Here is a 27688-nt window from a genome sequence, read left to right on the forward strand (position 1 = left end):
GATTCCAGTTTTAGAGCTCAATTTTACTTCCGGTCATTTTCAACTTTTATTTTGCCCATTTTCATCACAATTAAGGCGACAATAGACCGGTGCAAAATGATGATAAGTATTTACTACAAGGGCTGTCAAAATACGTCATAATTATAAAAACATAAAAAAAACTGTCATATGCACTTTAACTCATTTATAGCGTAGTAAAATAGGGCAGAGTAGACGCACATTCCCGCTGCTCCTGAAGGCGGCAGCGGCCCTCTCCTCCTCCTCCTCCTCCTCCTCTCTCTCCTCCTCCTCCTCCTCCTCCTCCTCCTCCTCCTCCTCCTCTCTCTCCTCCTCCTCCTCCTCCTCCTCCTCTCTCTCCTCCTCCTCCTCCTCTGCGCTCTGTTCCTCGGGTCCATCCTCCTCCTCTTCTCTCCTCTCGCCGGGTCCACAGCGTGTGATTCCCCTCCATTCTCCTTCAGGGAGCATCACTCTCGGTGGACGGACAAGTTCCGCGTCTTGACACGGCTCGGTTCGGTCTCGCTCCGCGCGCACTTGTGTGTTTTTTCTCCCTCCGGAGGTTCACGACTTCCCGTCCTCACTTTCACCCCGTTTTTCCGCCCCCGATCCCGGCCGGGCTGAAGCGGGCTGACGCGGGCTGAAGCGGGCTCCGGCGGCTAACACGTTGAGCGTAGCTGGAGGATCGTTGCTAGCTCTTCTCCCGCTGCACTGACTGGTAAGACACGCTTAGCCCCGAGCTAGCATCATGCTAACGTCACTTTGCTAAAATAATGTTTAAAAAAAAACACCTTGCGCCTTAAAAATGTGCGATCGTGTCTCGTGAATGATCGATGTTTGATTTTCTGGCGGGTTAATAATTGTGAATATCAGGCGTTTGTCGTGAATACGGCGTTAGCTGCGTCTTATAACGTGGAGTTCTAACGAGCTGGTTTTGCTGCGTCGCTTGTGCTTGTGGCGGATGAAGGGGCGGTGGCGCCGGCTCTTAAAATGCTCTGTAAACCCTGCTAAAGCCGCGCTCCAACACTGGAAACCGTCAATATGACTCTCAAATGGAAATATCTGAAGTTATGTTTGCTATTTTAATGTCTATCTCATTCCAAAGCCTGTTGTCTGGCTCTGTCTGACCCTCTTTCATTGATGCCCATTGTTCTATTATAGGCTGAGAAATGCCTCATTTGCCTCCAGGGGACCGGGCCGGACATTTAGGACCGGGCCGGACATTAAGGACCGCGCCGGACATTTAGGACCGGGCCGGACATTTAGGACCGGGCCGGACATTTAGGACGGACATTTAGGACCGGACCGGGCCGGACATTTAGGACCGGGCCGGACATTTAGGACCGGGCCGGACATTTAGGACGGACATTTAGGACCGGGCCGGACATTTAGGACCGGGCCGGACATTTAGGACGGACATTTAGGACCGGACCGGGCCGGACATTTAGGACCGGGCCGGACATTTAGGGCCGGGCCGGACATTAAGGACCGGGCCGGACATTTAGGGCTCATATTTGGGCTTATTCTCAATCTTCGTTTGGAGTTGAGTTTCAGACAGTAGCATTTGTGGCATGTTAATGTGCAATTTCCCATAGAGTCTGGAGTGATTTTAGCTGAAGCGTGTTTCATGGACTCAGCCTGGTGTATAATCACATGTGATTAATGTCACCCCCCAAAAGTGATCAGCTATTGTGGAGTGAGGGCAAAGGCAGTGGGGGCCCCGCTCCTCCGCCGGCTCCTTTCTGTTGAGTAGAGCAACAAGACAGATTACACTCCCCTTTGTAGAACAATGGGAGGAGAAAGTCTGCCAGCTCCCACAGCCCGGCCAAGAACATTTAATAAACTACAAATATGCAACCATTGAAAGTCTCAATCCTCAGGCTCTTAACTATTTTCTCACTTCCCTGAGCTACAGCAGACTATTATAAACTGCCCCTGGCAGCCGTGGCTGCTGTGGGCAAGTATTGGTCAATAAGCTGTGGTGATACTTGTCACTTTAACTATAATTCAATCAGTCACTCACTGCACTGTTCATTTTCTGCACTGCAACTGTCCATTTTACTGTACATTTTGTGTACATAGTAAGCCTATTTTTATCCTATACTAGATTTAAATAGTTTTTCTTTAACGCATGCCCTTTTTGATTTGTTTTATCATTGTTCATTGTTTTATGTTCACCATGTTTGTGGATTCTGTTCACTAGCAATGGAAATAAACCGTTTCTGATTCTAATTCTGATGAACCATGAGGTGTGACCTGTCTAAACGTCATGGTAACTGATATAAGCTCCTCTAAAGCCAGAACTTCTCTTGGAGACGCTCCAGGTCTGTGGAGAGGTGGGCACAGACAGGCCCCCCGCGTAGAGATGAGAGAACGGCTGACTCACTTCTGGATGAGGCGGCCAAATGGAGGACAGGCTGACAGCATGGCCTAATGCAATCTTGTGAAATTTCATTCAGCCAGCGTCACTCTCTGTTTTATGTAGTTATATAAGGATTTACTGGTTTGGAACATGTGGATCAGTCCCAGAGGCGTCTGCGTGAAGGGGATTTGTCCCAAACTAAGCATAAATATACAAAGATTATTGTACTTATAGGAAATATGGACATGGTACAAACTAGTTTGTACAAAGATAAGATAAGATAAGCCTTTATTTGTCCCACAATGGGGGAAATTCCAGTGTTGCAACACAAAGTAGATACAGAAATAAATAATAGAAAAACGGATAACTTGTAGAAAAAAACTCTTATAGGTAAAACTCTTATAAAAAACCTCTTATATAATAACAATAGTGACACTCTTATTTACAGCTGTTATATGGACAGAGAATAACAGCTTATGAAAAACAAAGATGGAGGGGATAGTGAGATTGTTGAATCAGCATAAGGAGTAAGTGTTGTTACAGATAATAATCGTTATCCCCTTTATTTTCCTCCAAAAGTGGCCAACAAACTGGGTGTGATAGTTTATTTTTGGTGCTGTATAAGTAGTTGCATCAAACATTTTAACATCTAAAGATCTTCAGGCATAATTTATGTATTTGCATCTCCAAGTCAATTCTTTTTTGCCATAAATGGTCTACAAGGTTGTATTTACTGCAATTTAAATATTAATGGTGTATTTTGCCGGCAGCTGGCCTCTCGACCCACTCCTTGTGAGACGTGATTGTTGTTAATAGACTTGTGTGTCAGCCGGCTCGTAGCCTGCGGGCTGCTCGCTTTTCAGGGGCTGCATGACTCATTTCAAATGCCCCTTTTCTCCATTTCTCCACCGCGACAAGGACAAGCCTGTGTCTCTGGCCAGAGGAGTTTTCTCTGCTTGAACCCGTGACCCACACTCTTTTCTTGTGCCCTCAGAAATTATCTCTGATATTTATGACTTGTATCTAAGAGGAAATACAATAGTATAACTCAATCAACTTTTATTTGAGATGTTTTACGTACATTTTTGATTTGTACAGCTTGTATTCCCTTCTGTAGCACTTTTTGTGGAACCTCAAAACAAATACATTTAAGAATAAACACTTTATTTATAAGTTATAATCAGCAATAGTTTCATGATCATTCAGTTTGACCAATTCATGAAGAGTAATTCATATTCTACAGCAGAACATGAGCTTTTTTGTTGTCAATTGTCAACAATAACACAGGAAGTTTGGCTTAACTTCCCGCTCTGTTTGGGAATGATTATTTTTGACCTCAGACACTACAGTGAATCGGCACAACAGGGCATCAAGTAGAGAACAGATAAAGTGCTCTGTGGTGCCACAGTTGTCCACGCACACAGTTGGCGGTTCTGAGCCTGTATCTGCAGCAGCTGCAGTAATTTGGCTGTTAGAATTCCACCAGTGGGAGGAACCATGGTGGATATGGTTCACTGTTACTAGGCCTCGAGTCAAATCTGAAATGCCACAAAGTGTTTGTTGGGCTGGTGTATTGATTAAAATAATCCCTGCATCCATAAAGCCAAGCCACTCTCAACAAAGTGGAGCCTTTTCACATCCACAAAGTTTTCCCACTTTGACAGAACCCGATTCCACACATGGTATACAGGTCAGACTCTATGACGCATCCAAAACTGGAGCTCAAAATCGCCGTATTGCTGAAGGAAATACTGATATTGTGTTCCAGTAAAGCCTTTTCAAAATGAACTTCATAGCTTGAATAAAGCATTAGCTGCAAAAAAAAATTACATCGACACAAAATGAATAAAATGTGGTTTTGTAGATAATTATTTATGGTGACATTGCACATTTAAGAAAATATTTTACTTTAATTTCCACCTGCAAGATTGTCGGCTTTCTTTGTTACATAATAATGGGTCAATACTGGAGGTTCCTTTCTCTTATTTGAGTCTCTTTGACCAATAAATCAGTTGCTTTTCTCTATGCTTGAATTACTTTCTGTTGCCCCTTTATGCACACATACGGTCTAACACATTTGAATTCAATCATCTGTTCCCATAACTTAATAGTGCATTGTTAGCCCAGTGTTACATTAACAGTCACAGCCATGACCCATAATAAACAGAAGTGCGAGTGATGGATTTTGGACATGGTGCCAGACGGTAATCTCGAGACGACGGCACAAACAACATTTGGTGTCACATTCTCTCGTTTTCTTTATTCACTTAAATGTGAACGTCACGGGGACAGCTGTGGGGCAGTCGGAAGTGACCGTTACCGTGTCCAAACGGCCTGAGCGTTGTCATTAGCCGGTGCCGGTGTGGTGGACCTGCTTGTTGTCTCTCTGCGGATCACATTCCATCTGGAGCGTGCCTTCTCCACTTCAGACAGAAGGCTCTAATCCTCTTACAGACACTCGTTCCACTTGTACACCGTGTCCCATTTGAAATCCACACAGTCACTCAGGGGTGTGGTGCCCCTGTCCAGATGCCGTCGCACTGCCTGGCACTGCTTCTTTGTCCGCTCCATCTTGTGTCATTGATCCACGCCGCCAGCTGGTCCGGGCCTGGCCTCATCTTCTGCACCCCACAGAGGAGCCTCTTCACCTCTGCGATGCAAGCTTCTCTGTGGTCCTCTGCGCGGTCCAAGGGCGCCCTCTTTTTGAACCTCGGTGATGTGTTTTAGGTTTTCCTCATGCTTGTTGAGCTAAATAAATGACACTCTTTTGAAGCTGGGGTCCCCGATTTTCAGATTGTGAAAGGAGGAAAAAGATGTGTAAAGCCATCTCACTTGTTCCTTCCTCTCGCACGGTGCTAGTGTTCACATGCATGGATCTTTTGAGCACAACGCTTTAGAACAACAGGCGGCAAAGCAAGCACATCGCACAGCAAATAGGCTCTCATTCCATCTTATCTCATCAGGCTTATTGTTCCTGGTTTGTGGTTGATAAAATGTTTTACAATCAAATGCAGACAATGCACAAATCACAAATCATCATTAATTTAGAATTGGCAACAACAGGATAAATATATTTAGCTTATTTGACCATATTCATGTGTTTATTTACCCCTGTGCGGCAATACAAGAGTAATAATTTCTAAAGCGCAAACGCCCCTGAATTACGTTTGGTTTGGGCTTTGTAATCCAGCCGCTTTTTGTCAAACTGCATTTTCGTGCCTGTCCTGCCCCCGTACACCCCCCCTGAAATAAAGTCGTGTCCCCAGCTCTGTGGCCTCTCGGGGGACGGGCTAACTGCATTAGAGGGACGCCTGCTCGCTAATGCACTTCCGCTGTCTGTCCCACTGCCCATCTGTGGAGCGCTCCTGACTCCACACTTTCTCTCTGGCTGATCAATATCCACACAGCAGGTCTGTGGGACGTGCTGCTGGGGAGGGGCCCGTCGCCTCGTGAGTCAACGACATAGTTCCAACATAAAGAAATCCTTGCCACCAATTTGTGTTATTAAAATATGTTAAAATATACGTTTGAAGCATAAATGAAGTCCGCTTTGGAGCTAAACGTTGAGCAAATGATTCAGTTTTGACCAAGCCTGACTGGACTGGAGGAACATGAAGCCCAGAGGTTAGTCACAATGCATTAGTCGTATTTGAAGTGATAATCTTGCGTCCATTGGCGGTCCCTCCAGTAAAACGTCACGGTGATGCAGCTGTGCAGTGTGTGTCGTGCAACGTTTGAGGACCCCGGAGGCTGACACAAGTTTATCGTCTGTTTTTTTGTGTACTGGGCTAACGAGCTCTGTCATGTGTTAATCTGCCCATTCCCAGAGGGCCAAGTTTTCTGAGAAAAGATGCACCATGGGAAGGCCCCAAACTACATGTGTGCGCAATGTTGTATGTTTGTGCCGTGTGAGAAAAACGTGGCTTTGGGTCCGGCCGGGGGTGTTTTGTGACTGCACTGGTGGATTAGTCATCAACTGAAATATCGTGAGATTGCAATACAAACAACCAAAGCCCGACCGATTATCGACCGACCGCTATCATAGGCCAAGATGGGTACTTCTGATGTCAGCAGTCGCCAAAACCTTGCATGCCGGATTATATTCGAACTACGGACAATCGTTTGGAGTTAAGATCACAGTAAATCTGAGAGGAGGCCTATCTGACTGTTGAATGTTGTAAATATGTCTGTTATGACGCTACTTTTCTTATTTCCACTTTAGTTAGCAGTTAACTACTGAAATGCTACCACAGAACCCTTGGTCGACTCTAAAGTGATTACGGCTGTGTCCATTTGCACTGGACCAACATTGACCTGTAAACGACCAGTGAAACGAAGCATTAATAGCCTGGTACTAGCATGTTATCGTTGTTTTTTTACATGCATTATTCTTAGGATGCATTGGAAGAGTTAGTGCGGCTCATTGGGGCCATGCCTAAGGGCCATGCCTAAGGGCCAGGTGTCTCCTTGTTCTTTAGCATCTACGTCAACAGAAGGAAGCCCCAGTCACTGCTCCTTCTCTGTGTGAGGCCTTTGTCCTCACATATTCACCCATTGGATCCTTTGGAAATCTATTGACTTCCATTTGGACGGTTAAGCACTTTATTATCACTCAGCAGGTTTGATATCAGTTTCAGGCTTTTAGATAGAGACCTGTCTTGACGTATTTTAAAATGTGGACAGGCATTTTCAAGTGCAGGGACGGCCATTTTATTCATAAATCTTAGAAAAAAAAGGGAATATTATCATTAAATCGGGCCGGGAAGCATTTGACAATAGTCCGCCATTACAGTTGACTATTTACAAGTGGAAATTTGCATGCTGCGCGCTGATTGGTCGACAAAATGCGTGCGGCTTGGCTCTGATTGGCTGCCGAGCCGTGGTTAGGAGAATGCCGAAGCGTTTTCTCGCCTAGTCGGGCCCCGTACCCCCGGACAAAATGATTTGGGGTGTTTTCAAATCCTATCTAAAAGCCTGATCGGTTTCATCTGCTTATTTTATTGCACAATGGTGACTGATGAGACCAAAGGTTATTAGCTGATTTAAGGAAACATCTTATCTTATCAATAACTGATTTGATTGGTCCTGCTGATGAATTTTCCCTGACCATTATCTGCTTTCGTCTGCTCTTTTATTATTTGCAAACTTGGGATGTGCAATTACAGTTCAATTACATGCCATATTCACACCTAATAGTCACAAAAAGTAAATCATTGAAAAACCATTATTTACACAATTTGTAAAGTACATTATTTTGCTTCTGTTTGAGAGAGAGACACGTGTAAATATCTTGGAGAATCAATGGGATATCAGTCATCACTTATCATTTCTATTACACAATTACTTTTGAGTTCAGTAAATCAGACCACGTGCATTTCTTGCCTGTGAACATGGACCTTGTTGTCTTTTATTTGCTGGTTCTTCTCTCCCCAGTCGTCCCCAGGCGTTCCTCTCTCCTGAGTCACACTCCACCGGGAACAGCGCAGAGCAGCAGGCTTTGTTTGGAGTCTATTTGTTGTTATTTGCAGAGGTTAGCGCTATCTGCGAGCGGTGATTAGCAGAGAGGAGCTTGAGGCGGCAGCAGCAGCAGCAGGAGATGTCCCGTAGAAACCAACGTTTTATCCTCGAACATGGATTTCTCCTGGAGCCTTTTGTTTCATTTCTGCTGCAGTTTTTCCGTTGCACCCAAAACATCCACCAATATTGTTTCTGATTTATTGTTATACTTGTGATGATAGTTCGATTATATATATTTTACGTACATCTATTTTGAATTTGCCTCAGTTACTTTTGTAAAGCGTACTCCTTTTTAACTGGAACGTCATCTTCAGAAGTAAACAGAAGGGAGTAAGTTTAGTGCACAAAGTAGAATAGATGTTTGCTTTATGAGTTGGCGTATGTCGGCCCGGCGCCACTGTTTCATCTTATGTTTGCCACTTGTGGAGATAAAAGCAGTCTAATTGCAGGGTCAGAGGTCACCCCAAGCTCGTTAAAAGCACCTTCTCAAAAAGACCCCGACCCGACCGCCTCTTTCTCACACGTCCTCGCCCAAACCTTCTATCCTCTTACGGCAGCATTAGCCAGGCCTGGGCTAATTCCCTCAAGCTCCTCTGGGTTCAGGGCGGCCTTGGCGGAGGGTTACTTTACTTGAGCCACAAAAGCTCACTTTCTCTTGCATCCTTTCTGCTCCTGCCCCGCCCCCACCAGGCCTGTGTCTCCTTCCCCCACAATCTCTCCCTTTGACAACTATTTAGAGTAAGGCCCGGGGACAGAAGAAGCCTCGCATAATGCATGAGTGTGCCACAGTCATGCTCAGTACGAGCTTTGGGATGATCTGCTGTGTTTTAAGTAAGCTGGATTTAAGGAAATCACCAGGCAATGGGAATATAGTTCTACATCGGGTGAGAGTAACTGAAGTTATTGGAGAAAATGAATAAATAACTGGTTAAAGTTCTAGTTGTCATGGAGAGCTTGAAATGTTGTGGCGTTGGTGTTTTAGATAACGGCCTCAACACAAAGTAGCACATTGTACAAAAAGGGGTCAAAGGGCCTTGTTTGTGTTGAATATGCTTATGGCCTCATTATTCAAGGTGGTTGTTTGTGTCTGGACAGAAAAGCTGCTGCTGATGCCTTCCGTTATCGATGGTATTTGACTACATTTGGTTGGGCCGATCTGCTCCCGGCACACACTGTGTTTACATCCCAGTGCAGGATTTGGAGAGATGATGATGCCTGGAAGGATGAGCTCACCTTGCAGAGCTGGCTTGGCCATCATTAGCTGCTTACTGCTAGCAAAGTTTTAACACCGCAAGAGAATACTCTTGTTAAAGCAGGATTCATAAAACTCGGTTATATCTATCCATCCACCTATGATAGGGTTAAGTAGGGCTGGGCGATGTGGCAACAGAAATTGAGTTGTGATCTAATTTCTATGACAATCTTCTTTTTTGTGAATAAACATATTTTGATTCACTTATTTTCTGTTTTTAAGCAATTCTACACTAAAAAACAGACTCTTTTCCACACACCTTACCAAATACACCTTATTTACCTTAATTTACCTCATCTAAATCATTACTGAGCTTGTGTTTCACTGAGCTTGAAGGTGTGAGGGTAAAAATTGATCCAACATTTGTGTGTATTTAGAAATGAGCATATTCAATCATTTATGAGCAGAATTAGAGTCTCTGTTGCGTAAAACCACATGACAAATCTACTAAATAACTGTTTCACTCAAGCCAAAAGCCTGATTTAATCCCGCAGTAGGCCCCTACGTGTTTATTAAATCATTCAAGCAACGAATAAGCATTAACAATGTGACGACTGTTTAACTATACTTCATTATTTTTCGTCAAATAAATAGCCCGATCAAAGGGTATTTGAGTGCGCGGACAGAGCGTAGCTTTGATCAGCCCGCGCATGTGACGCATTAGATCATTTAAAGAATGTAAACACGGCTAAGATCCTCCATTGTGCGGACCTTCGAGTGGGTTTCCTGTCGTCCGGGCGAAGGCTTAGCTCATCATCGAGGCTTGAGGAGAATTTGAAGTGGGATGCTACTTTCTATCTAGAATCTTCCACCACATGACTTAGACCGAACAACACACTTGCACTAAACTTGAGGAAAAAAAGCCGCCTGCCAAATGTATTTAGAAACCCATCCAAATCACAGCAAAACCACGATTTTCTCACATTTGTTTCAGTAACTCGGTGAAATATGTATCGGCGTAACACATGGCGTGTCTAATTGGGCGATGAAACGCAGTCGTCCCTCACGGGTTTCAAGCAGCTGGTCAGCCATTGGGGATTTTCTCCGGGTCTTGGATGGTAGCTTGAGCTTCCTGACTCTGGTAATCATTTCTCAGATTTTTGGTTTATGTCCTGCTCAAGTGGAATGATATCAATTTTGGAAGCAGGTAGCAGGGAATGTGACGTTACATATTGTAGTGTAAAAGAATGTCATCTAATTGCACGGCCTCTGAGCTGCTTAAAACCGACTCAGCCGCTTTAGTGAAGCTGCCAATGAGCCGGCGAAACACTGAATCTGCTTTAGCCCAGTGACGGCTGCCGCTCTGGGATCAGGTGCATGTGGAGGTGCCAGGGAGGAATAATAACCTTACATGTTTATGGAGCTGCATGATATCTGTGTTTACAGTGGAATATTCGTCATCAATCTGCCATCCTCTCTGTCCTAGCCTCATTTGTTCTATACAAGTCGTCACAATTTAACAATTAGACTGTGACCAAACAACATTGTTCCTCAAGTTTGTGAACGGCCTTACCAAATGGAACTTTCTGAAAGACAAAATAAAGTGAAATGTGACAAAGGGATAAAAAAAAAAGTTCTGTTTTGTGTTCTTGATCAGAATAATCATGATTATCGATTCAATCTTATAATCTTGACATCCCTACTTTTAAATACTGTACTGAAAACACAATAATTACTACCGGTATATTGAGTTATTGTTCAATAGACAATAGATTGAAGGATATTGTGCATCTTCTTTGCAATCGTACATTTGTATTATTGTTATCATTATTATTTTGTAATTTGACAACATTTGAGCTTCAGGGCAGTTGACTGACTAACCTCTAGGGGTAATTACAGTTGCATTCTGCTATTTACATGCCTTTTAACAATAAAGTACATTTAAAAAAGGGTTTATAGTGATAATCCTGCTTCAGAGTTCTCCTGTCAGTGGCATAAAGTAGTTTCTATATTATCGTGATATTTCCTGTTGCAAAAATGTTTCCCTTACTCTTACACGCTTAATTCCGTTCAACCACGACGCACTAAATCTAGTCTTTTACCTCTCAGTGTAACAGCAAAGCATCTGGAGCCAGCTCAGTGAGGCAGCTTTCCAGTTCTCTGCCGCTCAGAAGATAAGCAGGAGTTTGCCCCCGTCGTCCCACTGACCGATGGCGGGTCCTAATGGCGTACACGGGCAGCTGAGTGAGCGGCAGTGCCTGGGAGGAAAGTGCAATCTCACAGCTGACACCAATGAGAAATGTTCCTCTGGCTGCGGCCCCTGGGAGGATTTATCGCCGCTTCCTCACATTCTCCACAGCAGCATTAGCCATGAGCAGTCTGGATAGTTCTGCCTCGGTCTGATGTGGGAGGAGACCGTTAATAAAGGCAGACGGCCCCGGTGATTGGAGGCAGAGTTTGTTTTATGGTTCACTGTCTGGTCAAACAGATTTACTAAGTCTGCCCGGGCACATTTCAGATTTGTCATATGTCGTAATGAAGCAGCTGTAATGGTATGATGTCATTGATAAACACAAAGCAGAGGTAAATGGACATTGATGAATTACATTTGCTGCATAGCTTCTTTATAAAACTGGTCTGTTTATACTTTAAATCTTCTATACGATCAGATTTGAAAAGGCTTTAGTATCTTATATAAAATTGCCGTTCATCCAATATTGCATTATCAATGGCCGATCGGCTGCCGTGGTAGAATTGTCTCCTTTCCCTTGAAAACATTTTGAGTATTCCCACTTAAGTGACAAATACTCTTTTTTATTATTTATTGTTGTAAACACGTGCAAGGACAGTTCACATCTAATTTGAATTGAATGCCTTTATTTTGTCACAAAGAAGATGCCTTAATACATGATTTACCGTATTTTCCGGAGTATAAGATGCACCAGCCAAAAATATATAATAAAGAAGAAAAAAACATATATAAGGGTTAGCACTGGAGTATAAAATAAGGTTGCAAGTGTGAAAATGACAAATAATATCACGTATAAGTCGCCCCGGAGCATAAGTATAAATATAAGTAGTCGCACCCCGGCCAAAACTATGAAAAACGGTGCGACTTATAGTCCGGAAAATACTGTATATTTTTGTCAACTTCTTCATATTGGGATCTGCTTGATGCTTCGAGCTAGAGATGTTAAACCAATGGCGATTTTAAGATTCTAAAACCTAAAAGTATTCTGTCATTAGTGTTATTGTTTTTACCAGTATTGACCCAGCAGCTTATTTGGTTGCTCCTCGGCTCTTTTGCTTACTTTCATATTGTTTTGGCTAATGCATCTCTACGAACATTTTGCACACAAGCCTGCATCTCGCACACTAGCTAATCCTGCAGGTTAGTAATAGAAAATGTTTTTTAGTTGGTCAAATGTTTTAGCTTATTTTCACAAACACCAGAGCTTTGAACCCGATCTGTCCTAATGATGTCTTGAAGTGATCCTCGGAGATGTTTTCGGGTGGTGGCCTGTTGCCCCAGCTCTGTGTCCCTGTCTTTTCTCCTCCTCTTCCTCCCTCTGGCCCTGGTTCAGCTGCTCTGGCCATCTGCGCAAAACAGAGAACAGAGGGCTGGAAGGAGCGCACTGCTCGAACTACAGAGACAACAAGACTCGATTTAGTAGAAGGGGACTGAATCAGGCCAAAAAACCTGCAACTGTTTCCGAGAAGCGACTGGTGATGCACGGCCTATTCTTAAATGGGCACAGTGAGTTAGTGTATAAGTTTAGCTCAGTGGAAATTCAGATGACCAGTGCTGTGTGTGTGGATTTCTGACCACCAGATGAGCTCATTTTTATGCCTTTGCTTTTAACCCTAGTTTGGTTCTTTTCCCATGCTCCACAGGCTAAACCTCTTCCGCTGGGCCCAGCCCGTGTGGGACATGCGTAGGTCGCCTCCACTGTAGCCTCCTACCCGACAGCTCCTCACAATGTTTGCAAACTTTGACAAGCCTACTTCCTGCCGCTCTCCCCTCCACCACCACACTTCCCTTTGTCCCACCACTTCACAAAACGTTTCTCTCATTTAAAAACAGCTGAGGGAGCAGCAAGATACAGTTGTCCGATTTTATCGTAGATAATGAAAAAACGGGTCGTATTACAGAAGCCTTTTTATTCTGCTCTGTGAGTCTCTCCTGTCTTCTTGTATGCTGCAGCTTGTGGCCTTGTTTTGGTTAGCATGACCTGACCCACTTAACCAACTTAGTATGGTATTTAAACTGGGCAGCAGGAAATTTTTATTTTAATACTGTTTTAAGTTTGAAGCATTTTGTTTGGTATTCAAAAGGTCAAATGTCAGCTTTGCAGTGCAGTATAAACTCTTTAGGCAGGCGTTTGACACATAGTTCTTTTACATATTACGTCAATTTAACTGTTTTATTGTATGTTTTTATCGCCCCTTATGAAGCACGTTGTGCACCCTCTGGCTGCTGGAAAGTGCATTTTGATAAAGTTGAGGTGCCATCAGATTGAAAGTTATTTCCTGATGGGAGTCAAAACGTCTAGATTTATCACAACTAAGAAAAATCTGCTGTTATGTATTCAAAAGTATGCAGTACGGCAATATTCCAACATTAATATTTCCCTAAAAACAAATGACAATATATCAGTAACGATATGTTATGGCCCTGCCCTAGAAGTTATTATTATTTTAGATTTTGATATTTTTAAACTGCAATATGAATGTAAAACGGCGTAGTAACTTAAACATTGACCAAAAACCCAAAATGTGGGGCCTAAATTATTAGAACAATCAAAACTGAGTACAGCAAAGTGGGCGGAGATGGGGGGTGGATGAAAATAGACATTTCCCCAAGCATTCAAGCCTAAAATTCAGGACAATGCATAACTTTAAGTAAACTAAGGTTGAGGGAACTTTTTTTTTTTTTTATAACAACATAGTTAAAAAGCTCATAAAAGTAGATCTGGGGAAATATGTCTATTTGAAAGGTTATTAAAGTGGATGTGTTTCCTGGTTGTTGCATTCACATCACATCAGTCTGTGCTCATGATCCAACCCAGAGTAGTTTGCTTTGGTAATGTAATAATAAGGTGATATTACAGGATATTACATTGGAACAAAGAGCCGTGCACTGGGCATGATGATGAGGGTCAGAATAATACAGCACATGGATTATTTTAAACAATGGATAAGTTTGTTGATATGCCTTTTTTAAAAGTTAATGTCCTGGTGAACTACACTTCCATTCTTTTGACTCAGTTGCCATTTTGTAGTGGGTCCAAACGCCAACCCACATCAGCGCTGTAGTAATTTTAGCCAAGTGTGTCACTGAGCTTTGAAGCGTCCCACAGGCGCTCGCGCTCCCCTGCACTGGCATAGAAATGAGCCATGGCTATTTGTAGCATTCAGCACCAGACATGTCCTCCATGGGTTTTGGGGCCCATGAGACTTTGCTTACAGCTGATCATGAAATGTGTTGATCTAATTGTTTGTCCTGATGTATCTACCTCCTTGTACAACATCGTCCTGATAAGTTTACGGGTTTTACTCATGTTTAGAGCAATAACTGTCCAGTAATGTCAATATCTGTAGCTGCAAAACAAAGTGGTGTTTGTAATGGAATGTTTATATTGGGATAAGACAAATGAATCTGTGTGTTGGGCTGCTTGTGATAAGAATCATATGGTCTTTAAACCTAAAATTCACTGGTGTGTTTTCATTTGCACTTCAGTGTGGCAGATAACCTGTAGGAATATTATATCTTGTATGTTTTCTGGTATAAAAAAAGAAAATTAATGATTTGAAATACATTCCTAGGTAGCCTAAATCACATTGTTGAATGTTAAAAATGAAACGTTTACTTCACAATTTAGACATAATGGCGTAAATGCACCCTTTCTAATCAGCCGTTAGCCATATCTTGGCTTGTCACTTTTGGGTTCTGAGTGAGTTTCTGATGCTTAAACCTGCTTCTTTATCTCTCAACATTCCTGTCTTTCTCTCTGCTGATTGGTGCAGAGACAAGCCTTTCATGCCTGGTCTTGCTGCTAACTTCTGTACTTGTACCATTTTATGTCTCTTCAGACCAGACCTCGCTGCCTCCAGACAGCCTCTAGACCTGTGGCCCCTCCATAAAGACCACTAGCCCAACTAGGCAACTTTAGGGGAGATGAAGCCGGATGGGGTTGCCACGGCAGCACTGGAGCCAATGGAAACGCTAGAAGCCAATCCTGTCGATGAAGGAATCGCAGCCCCAGGACAGGAGCCGAACCAGGCGGCCGGTCCGGATGAAGGCGAGGCGGTCCAGCAATCTCAAATTGATCCAGAATTATCTAAAGAAACTCCCACTACTAAAACGAGCGGCAAGCCTTCAGGAGATTCCAAATCCAAGACTCCTAATAAGAATACTAAAACAAAACCAGGAACCACTCCAAGCAAGACGACCACTGCTTCAAAGACCCCTGGCCGTCTCTCCAATGGGGTCTCCAAGACCCAAACCAACGGCGTGCCTAAGAAAACCTCCCTGGCTTCAGACAGAACAGCACCAAAGAAGGCAACAGGGACCACCCCGACACCCAAGAGCACCGTGAAAACGGCTGAAAAGAAGACCCCAGCGGCCTCGCCTCTCACAAACGGAGCTAGGACAACAACCACAGCCAAGAAGACAGCCACTGCTTCAGCAAACGGAGTCAAAACCAGTTCCACTACAGCTGCTGCGAAGAAGCCTGCAGGTTTGTTCAAAGGTCACATGTGCAGAATATGTTCATCAGGGCTGTGTGATGCTGACAAGGTTACAAATCTTTTTCAAATTTGCATATAGTAAAGAGCTCTTTGTTAGGAAAGCTCTAATACACTCACATGACAAAAGCACCACAACAAAAGGCCCAATTGTAAAAAGTGTAGTGATTTTTTAATCATTGAAATACACCCTCTAATTATTATATGTGGTATTTATTATTTTGGATACAATTCTATATTTCAGTAGTTTTGTACACATGTGAAGAGCGTATTATATTAAAGGGTGGGCAATTTTCACAAAGATGATCAGACAATTTTATAGAAATCAACAGAAATGTAGAAGCATATCACAAAAATATAAATAGACTGTTAATTTTTTTAATCTTAATACAAACAAACAGTAGGCTGAGGAAATACCCAGAGTTACTGGAGCATGAGCCTTTTTTCACTGTTCCAGTCAATTTCAATTGTATTGATTTTGGTAATGCCCAATCATATAATGAGCATGTTTTTTGGCATTGCTTCTAAGACAGATGCATCTAGGATGGTTTTATCGCTGATATTAGTCAAGCCAGAGTGAATATTTCAACTCTAGATGCAGCTGGCCTAGATCCCACTGATGTACCAGAAATGTACTGACCTATATAGCTGTATAGAATTATTCTTAGTCCATGTGTTTATATGCTCAAATGATCTTTATGTGTATTCATCTGAACTCTCTTTTGTTCTGTAGGCTCCAAACCAGTCACTTCCACTGCCACAAAGCCCAGCTCCACTGCCTCTCCCAAACCCGATAAGACCCCTGTCTCCAAGGCAACCAGGTAAGTGTGGCATTACTGTGGAAATGAGCATTTTTCTCACTGACATTCAGAGGGGGAAACACAATTGTTTCGCTTATTAGTAACTAGAAACATATATATATATATTTAAATTAACCACAGGAAATATTATGCTCTTGTGTGAGCCACTGTTTCTATTTAGTAAGAGCTTGTCTTTAAACTACAGCGGCTCGTTGCTCTAAATGTGAAAGTTGTGTCTACAAATGTTTCAAGATATTCCTTTATTGTCCACACATGGGGAAATTCCATTGTTGCAACGCAGTTAGATGCAGAGGAAAAGGACAGATAACTTATTTATTATGTTCAGCGTCTTTGGGTCACTGAAAAGCGCTATATAAATAAAAGTTATTATTATTATTATTATTATAGGAAGTCTAAAAAACACTCTTAATAGAAGAACTCTTATAAACAAAACTCTTACTACTGCATGTCCTCGCCTCTCTCTCATCACTAGTTCATGCTCAGCTGTCCTGTCTCTAAAAAAAAATCCTTTAAAAAGATAAATATTTCCGTGCTACCAAACACAAGCCCCTCCCACTCTCCTGCACCTGTTACCGTGGAGATTATACTCAGATTACAGCCTTAACAATGGCTGATGCTCATTAAAGGACCTTACTCAAGACATGTACAGAGCTATTGTTTTAAGGCCTTTACTAGATAATTGTGATCTTTATTAAGTTTTTACTCAAGAATTAGCTTTGGAGAGTGTGCTCTTGTTGAAAGTCTTTTTCCAGAAAGTCTTTTTCCAGTATTTGGGGTAGGATGGGTCTTACGTGAATGTAATGATTTATACACTTGACACCTTATGTGGTCAACATAAACAATGGCAAGTTTATTAAATTGACAACTGCAGTATTCTAGAATGTGCTGAAGTTGTATTTTATTTAGTCATGTGAAGTCCAGAGCGATCCCCTTCAGATTTCACTTTTACTTCATTCTCTTTGCTTAGCCAGCTGCCTTTGCATCTGTGTTTTCACTTTACTCATCTAGAACCTCATAGATTACGGTCGATCAGCAGCAACTTCCAGTCAGGGAAGTAAAGGTCTGTAGTAAATATGTGTTGGCTAAGTGACATTAATCTGATTTAGGGCTTTAACAGAATAATGTCTTGCGTCTCCTATTCAGCCACAGGTTTTAGCAAAATTAGATTAGCTTTATAGCTTTATAACTATAACGGCCATGGGCCTCTTGTTGTAAGTCATTCTTATACTGAGTACTCAATGTGTGGATTAATTTAAATACACTGCATTGCTGAGATTGCTTCAACATGAAAAATAAATATATTCAAACACAGATTTCAAAAGGGCAGATGCCTGGAGGACCCTGAGGGCCACGAGTAAAACTTTCATTAAAAGAGACTTTAAAAAGATGATTTAATACATAACTTAACAATGTTTTTATATCAAAAGCGTTTTTACTACATTTATTGGTGAGATAGATGAATCACAAATACTAATACAAATTGCAATTTTTTATTCAAAAGGATTTGTAAATTAAAAGTAAAGGTTTTTACAAATTCATGTTATGAATTGTGTTTTAAAAACTGTTTTAATAAAAGCTTTTGTTGATTCATTAAATAGTATTTTTAAGACTCTTTTCATAAAAGTATTTCTTTACTTGTTTTTCAAATCATCTTTTAAAAATATGTTTGATTAGATTTGCAAATAAATCTATTAAATCTTGTAAAAAAAACCTCATCATAAAGCATTGTGAATTCATGTATTAAATATTATTTTAAATAGTCCTTTAATCAAATATTTATCCCTTTTAAAGGTGACCTCAGGCTGCTCCATAGAAGAGATGTCCCTTTATGTGATAATAACATTATGTTCTGTGTTCAATATGTCGCGTCATCATTAGCAGACATGTTACTCTAAAGGACGTGATGTACAGGAGTGTTTTAGCCCTGCTGTCTGTGAATGCAGCACTCTGACGTCCAATAAGAACGCTGCCAGTGGAGTTGAATAAATCATGTGTCCTTGCTCAGCTTCATCGCTGCTTCTCTCACATGGACTGTATGTTTTGTACTAAATCTAGTGTTACAGAGAACAGGCTTTGGGGCTTTTTACAGAGCTACAGAGAATGCAGGAGTCTTCCTAATGCCATTTTACATTTACAGGATTTTTCCTCCTTGATAGTACGATACCTGTATTGCATAAAGGTGTCAAATTAAACAAAATTGTGCATAAATATCACCATATACCTCCTTTGTTTGTTACATTGGTATTTCCCCCCTCGACTAACCAACCCAAGCCTACATTTCAGAGCAACACCGCTTGTTCCCCTGGAACCTATCCCTGTTACTTTGGGCCTTAGGCAGGGTGCACCAGCTCGTCACAGGGTGCAATACCTTTTATCTTGAAAACAAATATTTTCACCATTCTGTAGTGTAGACAATTCCTGCATTCTTGCACATTCAATAGTGTGACAGTGTGTACATAGTAAAATGAATATTTGACAAAGACCAACAACCTGCCCAGCCTTCAGAGCATAATATATCACACCCACCTTCCTGTTCTCACATTAGTCATGCTCTGATCTCATTGATGGTCCCACAGGGATGATACATTTTTATGGCTCTAAATTGAATTTGGGCAGAATCATGATCCAACTAATTGCAGCTGATGTAATGATGTGCAATGAGCATGAATGAGGCTGTTAATCTTCCTTACTGTTGTGGGTGTGGCTGGTCAGTGCATGATGCAGTTCTCCTTCTTTGCTGTGATTTCTGCGCTATGCAGCTGCAGACCTAATTACCAAATGGACTAAGTGCAGTGAGTAAGTGAGGCAAAAGGAATAAGGGTCACACATATATCAGAGTCATCCACTCAAATGGAATTAGATAGAAATCTGTGAGCAAAATATAAGCAAGCCCATTTAAACCAATCAAATGGCATTCCTCCATCAAAGTGATACACTCAGCAGGATTACAGCACTTGTATTATTTGTGCTTAATTAACTCATCTTTAATGAGCGACTCCTCTTGAGAGCATCGTCTGTCGCCATGGCTGCAGGCAACATTTGCATGCTCAGCTCTTGCTTACTCATGTCCCATTTCTCATTGTGCATCTAATTATTCAAATCCTAGTTTAAGTCTTTGTGTGACAAAGAAGCACCGGCACAATTACGGTAAATGTGTCTGAACTATAAGGCCCCGTAACCCTGGAGAACGACTCTTTTAGCTCTGCATCAGTTTTCCTGTGGCCACAACTACTACAAGCATTTCATTTTTCAGCTCTAATAGATTTCTGGGCTACCAACCCGTGTTACATTTACATTTATCTTTTTTCTCTTCTTTTGAATCCACTGAACTTGCCATAACTATGCCCCACTTTCTTTAATACTCATAATGAACATAAAATAAAATTACAAGCTGAAATATTTTGAGAGAAGGTGCAAATTTAAAACAGTAACCATTTTTGACAGTGCTATGTTTGTCACGTTACTCTTCCAACATGAACGTACTGATATATAGTTAGGCCTGTCGCAATAATTACTTTATTTTATACTTACTGTTCAAATCATTTTTGGGGGCTCAATTTTTATTGTGTGTACTTTTTCTCTCCATTAGTGGGGAATGTTTTTTATACTTTTATGTGGATCATTTGAGCTTTAGAGAGCTAAAGTGTTTCATTCAGCTTTTAAAAATATACATTTTTTTTTACAACTTACATTTTTCAAAAAAGAATTTACTGTTATTCTGCGGCTTTAGTGTTTTTGTGTCAGTAGTATAAAGTAGTTTCAATATTATTGGATATTGTGGTATTTTGATGTAGCAATATATCGCACTTCAAACTTTGTAAGGTGTAATGTCGTTTCATTTAGCTAATTCTACTTGTTGTAGGATGGCATTGTGCGTGTGGTAATTTTCGTATAGGTGTCTTTCAATACCATCATTACTTTCTTTTTCAAGTCATGTTCTCAAAGATATCTTGCTGTCCTTCTCAATATAGGAGCAGTACGACACAAAAAAGCCTCTAGTAACACAGCGGGTACACAGCCCATAGCTCCAACTTGGGCAGTTAGAATGAGTGATTTTTGTTCTCCTCACTGTATTAAAGATGAACATGTTCAGCCTCATTCCCTCCATCTCCCCCTGTTGCATGTTCTTGTTCTGCCGACATGAACTCGATTCTTTATTTAGAAGCAGTTCGTGTGGCACCCCAGAGATTGCATACAAGTAAGGACTATTCAATGTAGCCTACTTTGTTCAGACATGTTACAAAAATGGTTCTTGCTTGAACTAACTTTACCTCCTTTTGAGCAGACTTAGTCAATTTAAGAGAATTCATCCATCCATCCATTTTCTACCGCTTGTTCCCTTTCGGGGTCGCGGGTGACTGGAGCCTATCCCAGTGACTTCGGGCCTTAGGCGGGGTACATCCTGGACAGTGGCCAACTTGTCGCAGGGTCAACACAGAGACATTGACATTACAGACAGTTCACGCTCACATTCATTCACTAGGGCCAATTTAGAGTCACCAATTTTGGCTAACACATGCATGTCTTTGGACGGTGGGAAGAAGCCGGAGAACCCGGAGAGAACCCACGGTAACACGGGGAGAACATGCAAACTCCACCCAGAGAGATCATGTGATGTTGGTCTGGTCCGTCGAACCCACGATCTCCTTCTTGGGAGGCAAGAGCGCAAACCGCCTTTGCCACTGTGCACCCAGACAATTCAAGGCTTTTGAATTTTTAAGGACCTACTAATTAAATGGATTTTGACTTATTGTGTTCTTTTAGGCCACCCTCTGCCACATCCACCGCTCGTCCTCCCAGTAGCAGCACAACCAAGAGCTCAGCAGCTGCACCTAAGCCTGCCACCCCTAAACCCTCTGCTACTGCATCAAAGCCAGCTACCGCTAAACCAACAACCCCCTCTGCTGGCAAATCTTCATCATTACAAGCATCCAAGACCACAACCGCTGTGAAAAAAGGTAATAAAACTCCTTAGTTACTTAACCTGTTCAAATGCCTGTTCCTAGAGATCTGAAACTTGACACAGTTGTTGTCAAGATAAACAGCATGTACAGTGAATTGCATAAGCACACAATGAAGTATGTCTTCAGGGCTCAGATTAAGGATTTCACTTGTATAGCGGCGCTGCTAAACAATCCGTTCATTTTTTCAAATTTGTATAGCAATTTGATAATTGCATAGCAAAACACGAAAATGACTAACAATCAATATTTTCCATTGATATAACACGATCATTTATTTAAAATGTATTTGTAAACATTCTATTTAAAAAAAAAAAAACTCTTAACAAATTAACTTTTTAAACACTTTTTTTTTTTTAAATAAAACAGAAAACTTGCAAATAAAATTAGTTGTTGAACAAATTAATCAACACAGACAGATGGCCTTATTTACAACTTTCTTCCATATCATCATCAATCGAATGACTATTTGCAGGAGCATTAAGCTTCTGATGGAAAAATAAAGGTTGCTGTGGTGTTTCCATCATGGTGTATTTGATGTGTTATTCAAATTGTACCGCTCTATTTGACGTTCCATTCCATTTTTCGTTTTGCTATTTGATGACAGTCCCTAAGTTCTCTCGTATTGGCTCCAGCTGCACATTTGATGATGGTCCCTAAGCACTCGTCTCGGCTCCGGCTGCACATTCGGAACCGTGTGATTCGTTGAGCCCAAAATACGCATCAGATTTTTTAAAACGAGGTTGTGTCACTTGGCAGTGTAAATATGAGTATTTTGGCAGTGTTTGATCTGCAAAGACTTTTGCGTTTAGGAGCTATTGACCTCGGAAATCCGAATTTGTAACGCAAACTTTACCGCACGTGGCTCCTCCCACTTTCAGACTCGTGATCTGAGGCAGCAGCGGGACTCGTCATGTCAACACAGCGTCCTACATGTGTCAGGCCGTTATTGACGATCGATTGACGAGTGATCAGGACTTTTAGGCGCTTTGGTTACACAATTGAACACACATTTTTGTATTGCAAAAGCTGCGATACAAAAACACTTTTTTCTGACGAACGCATCGCATTTGAGAGAAATTGCGTCGCATTTTGCGATACCGCTTATTCTGAACCCTGGTCTTGCTCAGGACCTTTACAAATTGACAATATTCAGGCGAGACTAAAAAAAGGATGTATTTGGTAGAGCTGGGTTGAAATAATCGATTTTCCGATTTTTAATCGATTCGCATATTAATGACCGATTATCGATTCGTACGTCCAAAGATCGTTTCTTTTTTTTTTCTTTTCTTTTTTCTACATTTCCCTCAGTGAACTTCAATCTACCTTCAAGAAAGATAATTCAGGACTCCTGGATTATCTGTCTTGAAGGTAGATTGACCCTTAACCTTTTTATCAGTCTTCCATCAGTAACTACCAATACTTGTAAGATTTGCTGTTTAATATTGATATAATATAGTTTTAATATGTTGCTTCAGTCATGAAGTGAATCGGAAATCAGATCGAAATCGGAGCAAATCGGATGGGATCTGAAAAAATCGATTTTGAAACGTAAAAATCGGAATCAAATAGATTCTTGAAATTTGAAATTGAAACCCAGCTCTAGTATTAGGTATGTTTGGGCTTCTGTAGTGTGAGTCTGCTGCTCATGCTGCTCATGCTGCTCATGCTGCTCATGCTGCTGTTCATGCTGCTGCTGCTCATGCTGCTGCTCATGCTGCTGCTGCTGCTGCTGCTGCTGCTGCTGCTGCTGCTGCTGCTGCTGCTGCTGCTGCTGCTGCTGCTGCTGCTGCTGCTGCTGCTGCTGCTGCTGCTGCTGCTGCTGCTGCTGCTGCTGCCCTGACAGTGTTCATCTGCACATCTGCAGAAACTAGAAGGCCTAAGCTTTCTAATGATGCATCACACTCACATGTGGGCTGTAAGATCCTCTTTTCATAAGCAATGCCATTTGGGTCTGTCCAACCATTGTGCAAAGGGCGAAATAGGCGGATGGTAACAGGTTAAGAAAACTGTCACAAATTAAAAACAAATGGCAGTCATAGTATGCTTCCTTTTTATTCCATGTAATTAAGTGTTTTCTCGTCTGTTTTCTCATACAGATGTCACCAAACCAACCCCATCATCAGCCAAAAAACCTGTACAGTCTTCTCTTGCGCGCACTACTTCTGCGGCAAAGTCAGCTAAACCAGATGCACCAAAATCAACGGCTAAAACAGATACAGCCCCCAAAAAGTCCACCACCAGTAAGGCTTCAGATACAAAGACGCCAATCCGCTCCAAACCTGAAAGCAAAGCCACGCCCTCTAAGGATGCATCTAAAGCCCCTAAAACAGGAGCCACAAGGACCACAAGCCCTAAAAAAACAGTAGGTAGCAGTACTCCTACTCCAGTGAAGCGTGGTCCCAAAGCTAATGAGGCTGACAAGGACGTAGCTGTTGGTGTCGCCACTGCTGCAGCAATAGTCGCTGCCGCTTCCGTCATTGAAAAACCAGAGGAGCAAGCATCTCCTGAGGAGGCTATGCTGAACCAGCCAGAGGCCATCATGGAATCACTTTCAGAACCGATCAGAGAGCCCGCCCCAGAACCGATCAGAGAACCCGCCCCAGAACCGATCAGAGAACCCGCCCCAGAACCGATCAGAGAACCCGCCCCAGAACCGATCAGAGAGCCCACCCCAGAACCGATCAGAGAACCCGCCCCAGAACCGATCAGAGAACCCGCCCCAGAACCGATCAGAGAACCCGCCCCAGAACCGATCAGAGAGCACACCCCAGAACCGATCAGAGAACCCGCCCCAGAACCGATCAGAGAACCCGCCCCAGAACCGATCAGAGAGCTTGCCCCAGAACCGATCAGAGAGCCCACCCCAGAACCGATCAGAGAGCCCACCCCAGAACCGATCAGAGAGCCCACCCCAGAACCGATCAGAGAGCCCACCCCAGAACCGATCAGTGAGCCCACCCCAGAACCGATCAGAGAACCTAGTCCTGAACTCCATGAGCTCCAGACCAATGACTCTGTGAACTCTCTGGGGACCACTGTCATGTCTCCTCCTTGTTCACCAACTGGACCGGTATCCCCTGCTATGGAAGCCTCAAATGCATCTCTCTTGGACTTCGATTCTGACCAGATGAACTTCCACAACAAACACAAAGATGTGGAATACAAAGACCAAGATAAAGAGGAGGAGCCAAATGAGAAGGGGAATGTGTTGGTCTCCTCTGCCCCATTTGGTGCGACTTCCACTGTGATGGCAGAGCCCCAAACCGTTTCTGCTACCTCTCACTTTGATGCCTTTGCCTCAGGGAACTTCATGTCCCCTCATGAGAAGGAGGAGGCAGTAGAAAAGGCAGAGGAAGAGATTAACGAAGATGATGAAGATGAGGAGGATGAAGATGAGGAGCAGAAATTGTTTTGTTATCAGCCGTCATCCATGATCACAGACATGAGTTCATCACAGCCATCAGAGGAGCAGGTCAAGTCATCGGCTTTTGGAGGCTCTTTGGGTTGGCATGGCGATGACCTTTTATCTGGGATGGACTCTGAGGATATGAGCAGCTGCACTAGCAGTCGACAGCAGGGTGTCTCTGACCTGAGCAGCACGCTACACACCGCCATCTTGGAGGGTACACAAAGCTCTGATGCCCTTGTGGACTCTAGCCTAAGGGGCTCAGAGGGGGATGCAAACCTCACAGGCTCTCCCAATGTAGAGACCCTTGCCAATGAGGAAGAAGACGAAGATGAAGAAGAGGAACGTGTGGATGATATGGACCTGAGCTCAGAGAAAGTTGATGAGCATCAAAAGGTCTTCTCAAATCAGGACCATGAGGAAGATGATGAAGATGTTGAGATGAATAGTGAAGGAAAGACTGAGGGGTTAGAAAATGTTGAGGAAGATTTTAATGAGGATGAAAGATTAGACAACCTCAATCAGTGTGGCCTTCAAAAAAACACCCCACCCGCTCCATCATGGGAACAGACAAACCCCTTCTCAGATACTTGGGCTCAACCTGTTGCAGTTTCTTCTGCTAGCCCTATGACTGATCATGGTGCAGCAGACTCCGAAACACCCACTCAGTCTCCCGCACTGACCTGTTTTGACGGATCAGTTCCAACCTTTGCTGCTCAGTCCGAGGATGACCACCTCAGCCACATGTCGGCCTCGAGGGATGTTGACCTCTCGGCTCCTGCTGCAGATGTCCCTGTCCGCCTCGGTGGCAGTGAGACCAGTACCCCAGAAGATCTGTGTGAATATGACAGCAGCTCAGGAATTGAGTCTCGCTCTGACAAACAGCAGACCCCAGTGCCTGCTCAGGTTCAGCCTGACTTAGAACAGGACTTGGGTATTCACATGGAAAAAGTGGACAGAGAGGAAGAAGAGGCAGAGACACTGCCTGCAGATGAGGTGCTGGGAACAGGACCTCCGACAGCACCTGCTTCAGCCCCCTCTTCTGCATCCACATCAGGAGACGAGGCCAGTGACACTGAGGGCGAAATGCAGATAAATGACCCAGATGAACCAATGACAATGGAGAGTGCTGGGTTCGACAGCCCAACTCCCACATCTAACCTACCAGCTTTCAATGAGGATGAGGAGGTCGTGCAAGCAGCATCTGTCGAGGCTGAGGAAGATGGAGGCGGGGCTACACCTCAATCAGCCAACTCTGTGGCATCTTATGGATTTGATTGCACCAATTCCAACTCTAATGCCCACTCTATGGCTGAGAGCTGCGGGAAAAGTCCTGGGATCTTCTCTCTGGAGAATGAGGAGCAACTCTCTGAGGAAGCCAAGGATCCATCTCTCATAAAGGAGCTGACGCTGCCATCAACAGGTGCAGCGGCAGAGGACCTGCTGGGCCAACCAGTCGACCTTCTGCCCCTGGGCCACTCAAGGGGCCACTCAGGGGACCTCTCCGATCTGGATGAGGACCACTACATGATGGGCGTCAAGATGGGAGCAGACCTTCTGCATGATGCTGAGCCAAGGGAGCCTGGACACCTCGTGGACTCAGGTGACTCCGATGAGAACCAGCCGCCATACTACTCTACTATATGTGATAAAACTGATAGTTTTCTGGAAGGTAATGTATAAGTTCCCAACGTTCGCCCCTGGAATGCACCTTTTCCCCACAACCCCACCCCGCACCTGTTCATGTTCTCTCCAATTGGGATAGAAAGTGTAGAAGAAAAAAAGGAGAACAAATTGTAGGAAGAGATTTTAAAAAATGAACAAGAAACTGAAGATGGGAAAAATGACTGTAGCAATGTTGAAATGAAAGCCTCCCTCTTTCATACTGTGCTTATGGTTACGAGTATGGCTTGAACCTTGGTAAAATAGCTACTACCCTTTTCTAATAGAATGTTCTTTTAAAGTAACACTGCATATTCTGAAACCCCAGAAGGGGCATTGACTGAATGGTCTGTAGTGACTAAACCGTAAAAGAAAAAACAACATATGGAATAAAATGGACTCAGTGTGTATTTATCCTATTGTTTTGACCAATCAAATGTCATCTTTGTTTTGTATTTTACTTTTTGTTTTATATTCCTTTGTTGAGCCCAGTCTTCCCTCCCCTGTGTAAACACTCCATATTCAACAGCACCATAGTGACCACACCACACACTCCTCCATGAAGTTTTAGCTTTCAATAAAGGCTAGTTATTAAAGCTCTTACGCCTTTATCAAAATAGTTGTGGGAGCAATAGATGGCAGTTTGTTAAATGTTTGATGTGTGCTTCAAGAGTTTTTTGCTCTTCGCCTACGTTGCTAAGGTATATATGGCTCAGTCAGTACAGTATGTGATACAGGCATTTGGTTTCATGTGTTTATGATTATATCTCCTTCAGCTGATGCTTTGTTCTCGAGACGTTTCACTGTCTCAAAAACTCAACCTTTACTAACTGAATCATAGTGGACGCTTGGTTTACTATTTCAACAGTATATTGCATGTTTCACTAACAAAGACAGTGTAATAGCTGATGGGTTGAAAATTACTCTAGATATGTTCATAAAAGACGGTTCACGTTAGGCTTCAATATATTTCAAAATTCCATTAAAACATCATTGCAATGCATTCTGTTCCTGTTTCTTATT

General features: G+C 42.7%; 1 protein-coding gene across 1 annotated transcript; it reads left to right on the forward strand.

Moving 5' to 3' along the window:
* Nucleotides 1-616: 616 nt before the first annotated feature.
* On the forward strand, nucleotides 617-27668 carry prr36b (proline rich 36b). Its single transcript, XM_072443653.1, has 5 exons — nucleotides 617-712; nucleotides 15159-15805; nucleotides 16546-16633; nucleotides 21398-21591; nucleotides 23694-27668. Exons 2-5 carry the CDS (start codon nucleotides 15244-15246, stop codon nucleotides 26684-26686), a joined length of 3837 nt encoding a protein of 1278 aa, XP_072299754.1. The 5' UTR covers nucleotides 617-712; nucleotides 15159-15243; the 3' UTR covers nucleotides 26687-27668.
* Nucleotides 27669-27688: the final 20 nt, after the last annotated feature.

The sequence above is a fragment of the Eucyclogobius newberryi genome, unplaced genomic scaffold (genome assembly GCF_026437365.1).
Source record: "Eucyclogobius newberryi isolate DKJ021-1_F unplaced genomic scaffold, fEucNew1.0.hap1 SCAF_13, whole genome shotgun sequence".
Taxonomy (NCBI): Eukaryota; Metazoa; Chordata; class Actinopteri; order Gobiiformes; family Gobiidae; genus Eucyclogobius; species Eucyclogobius newberryi.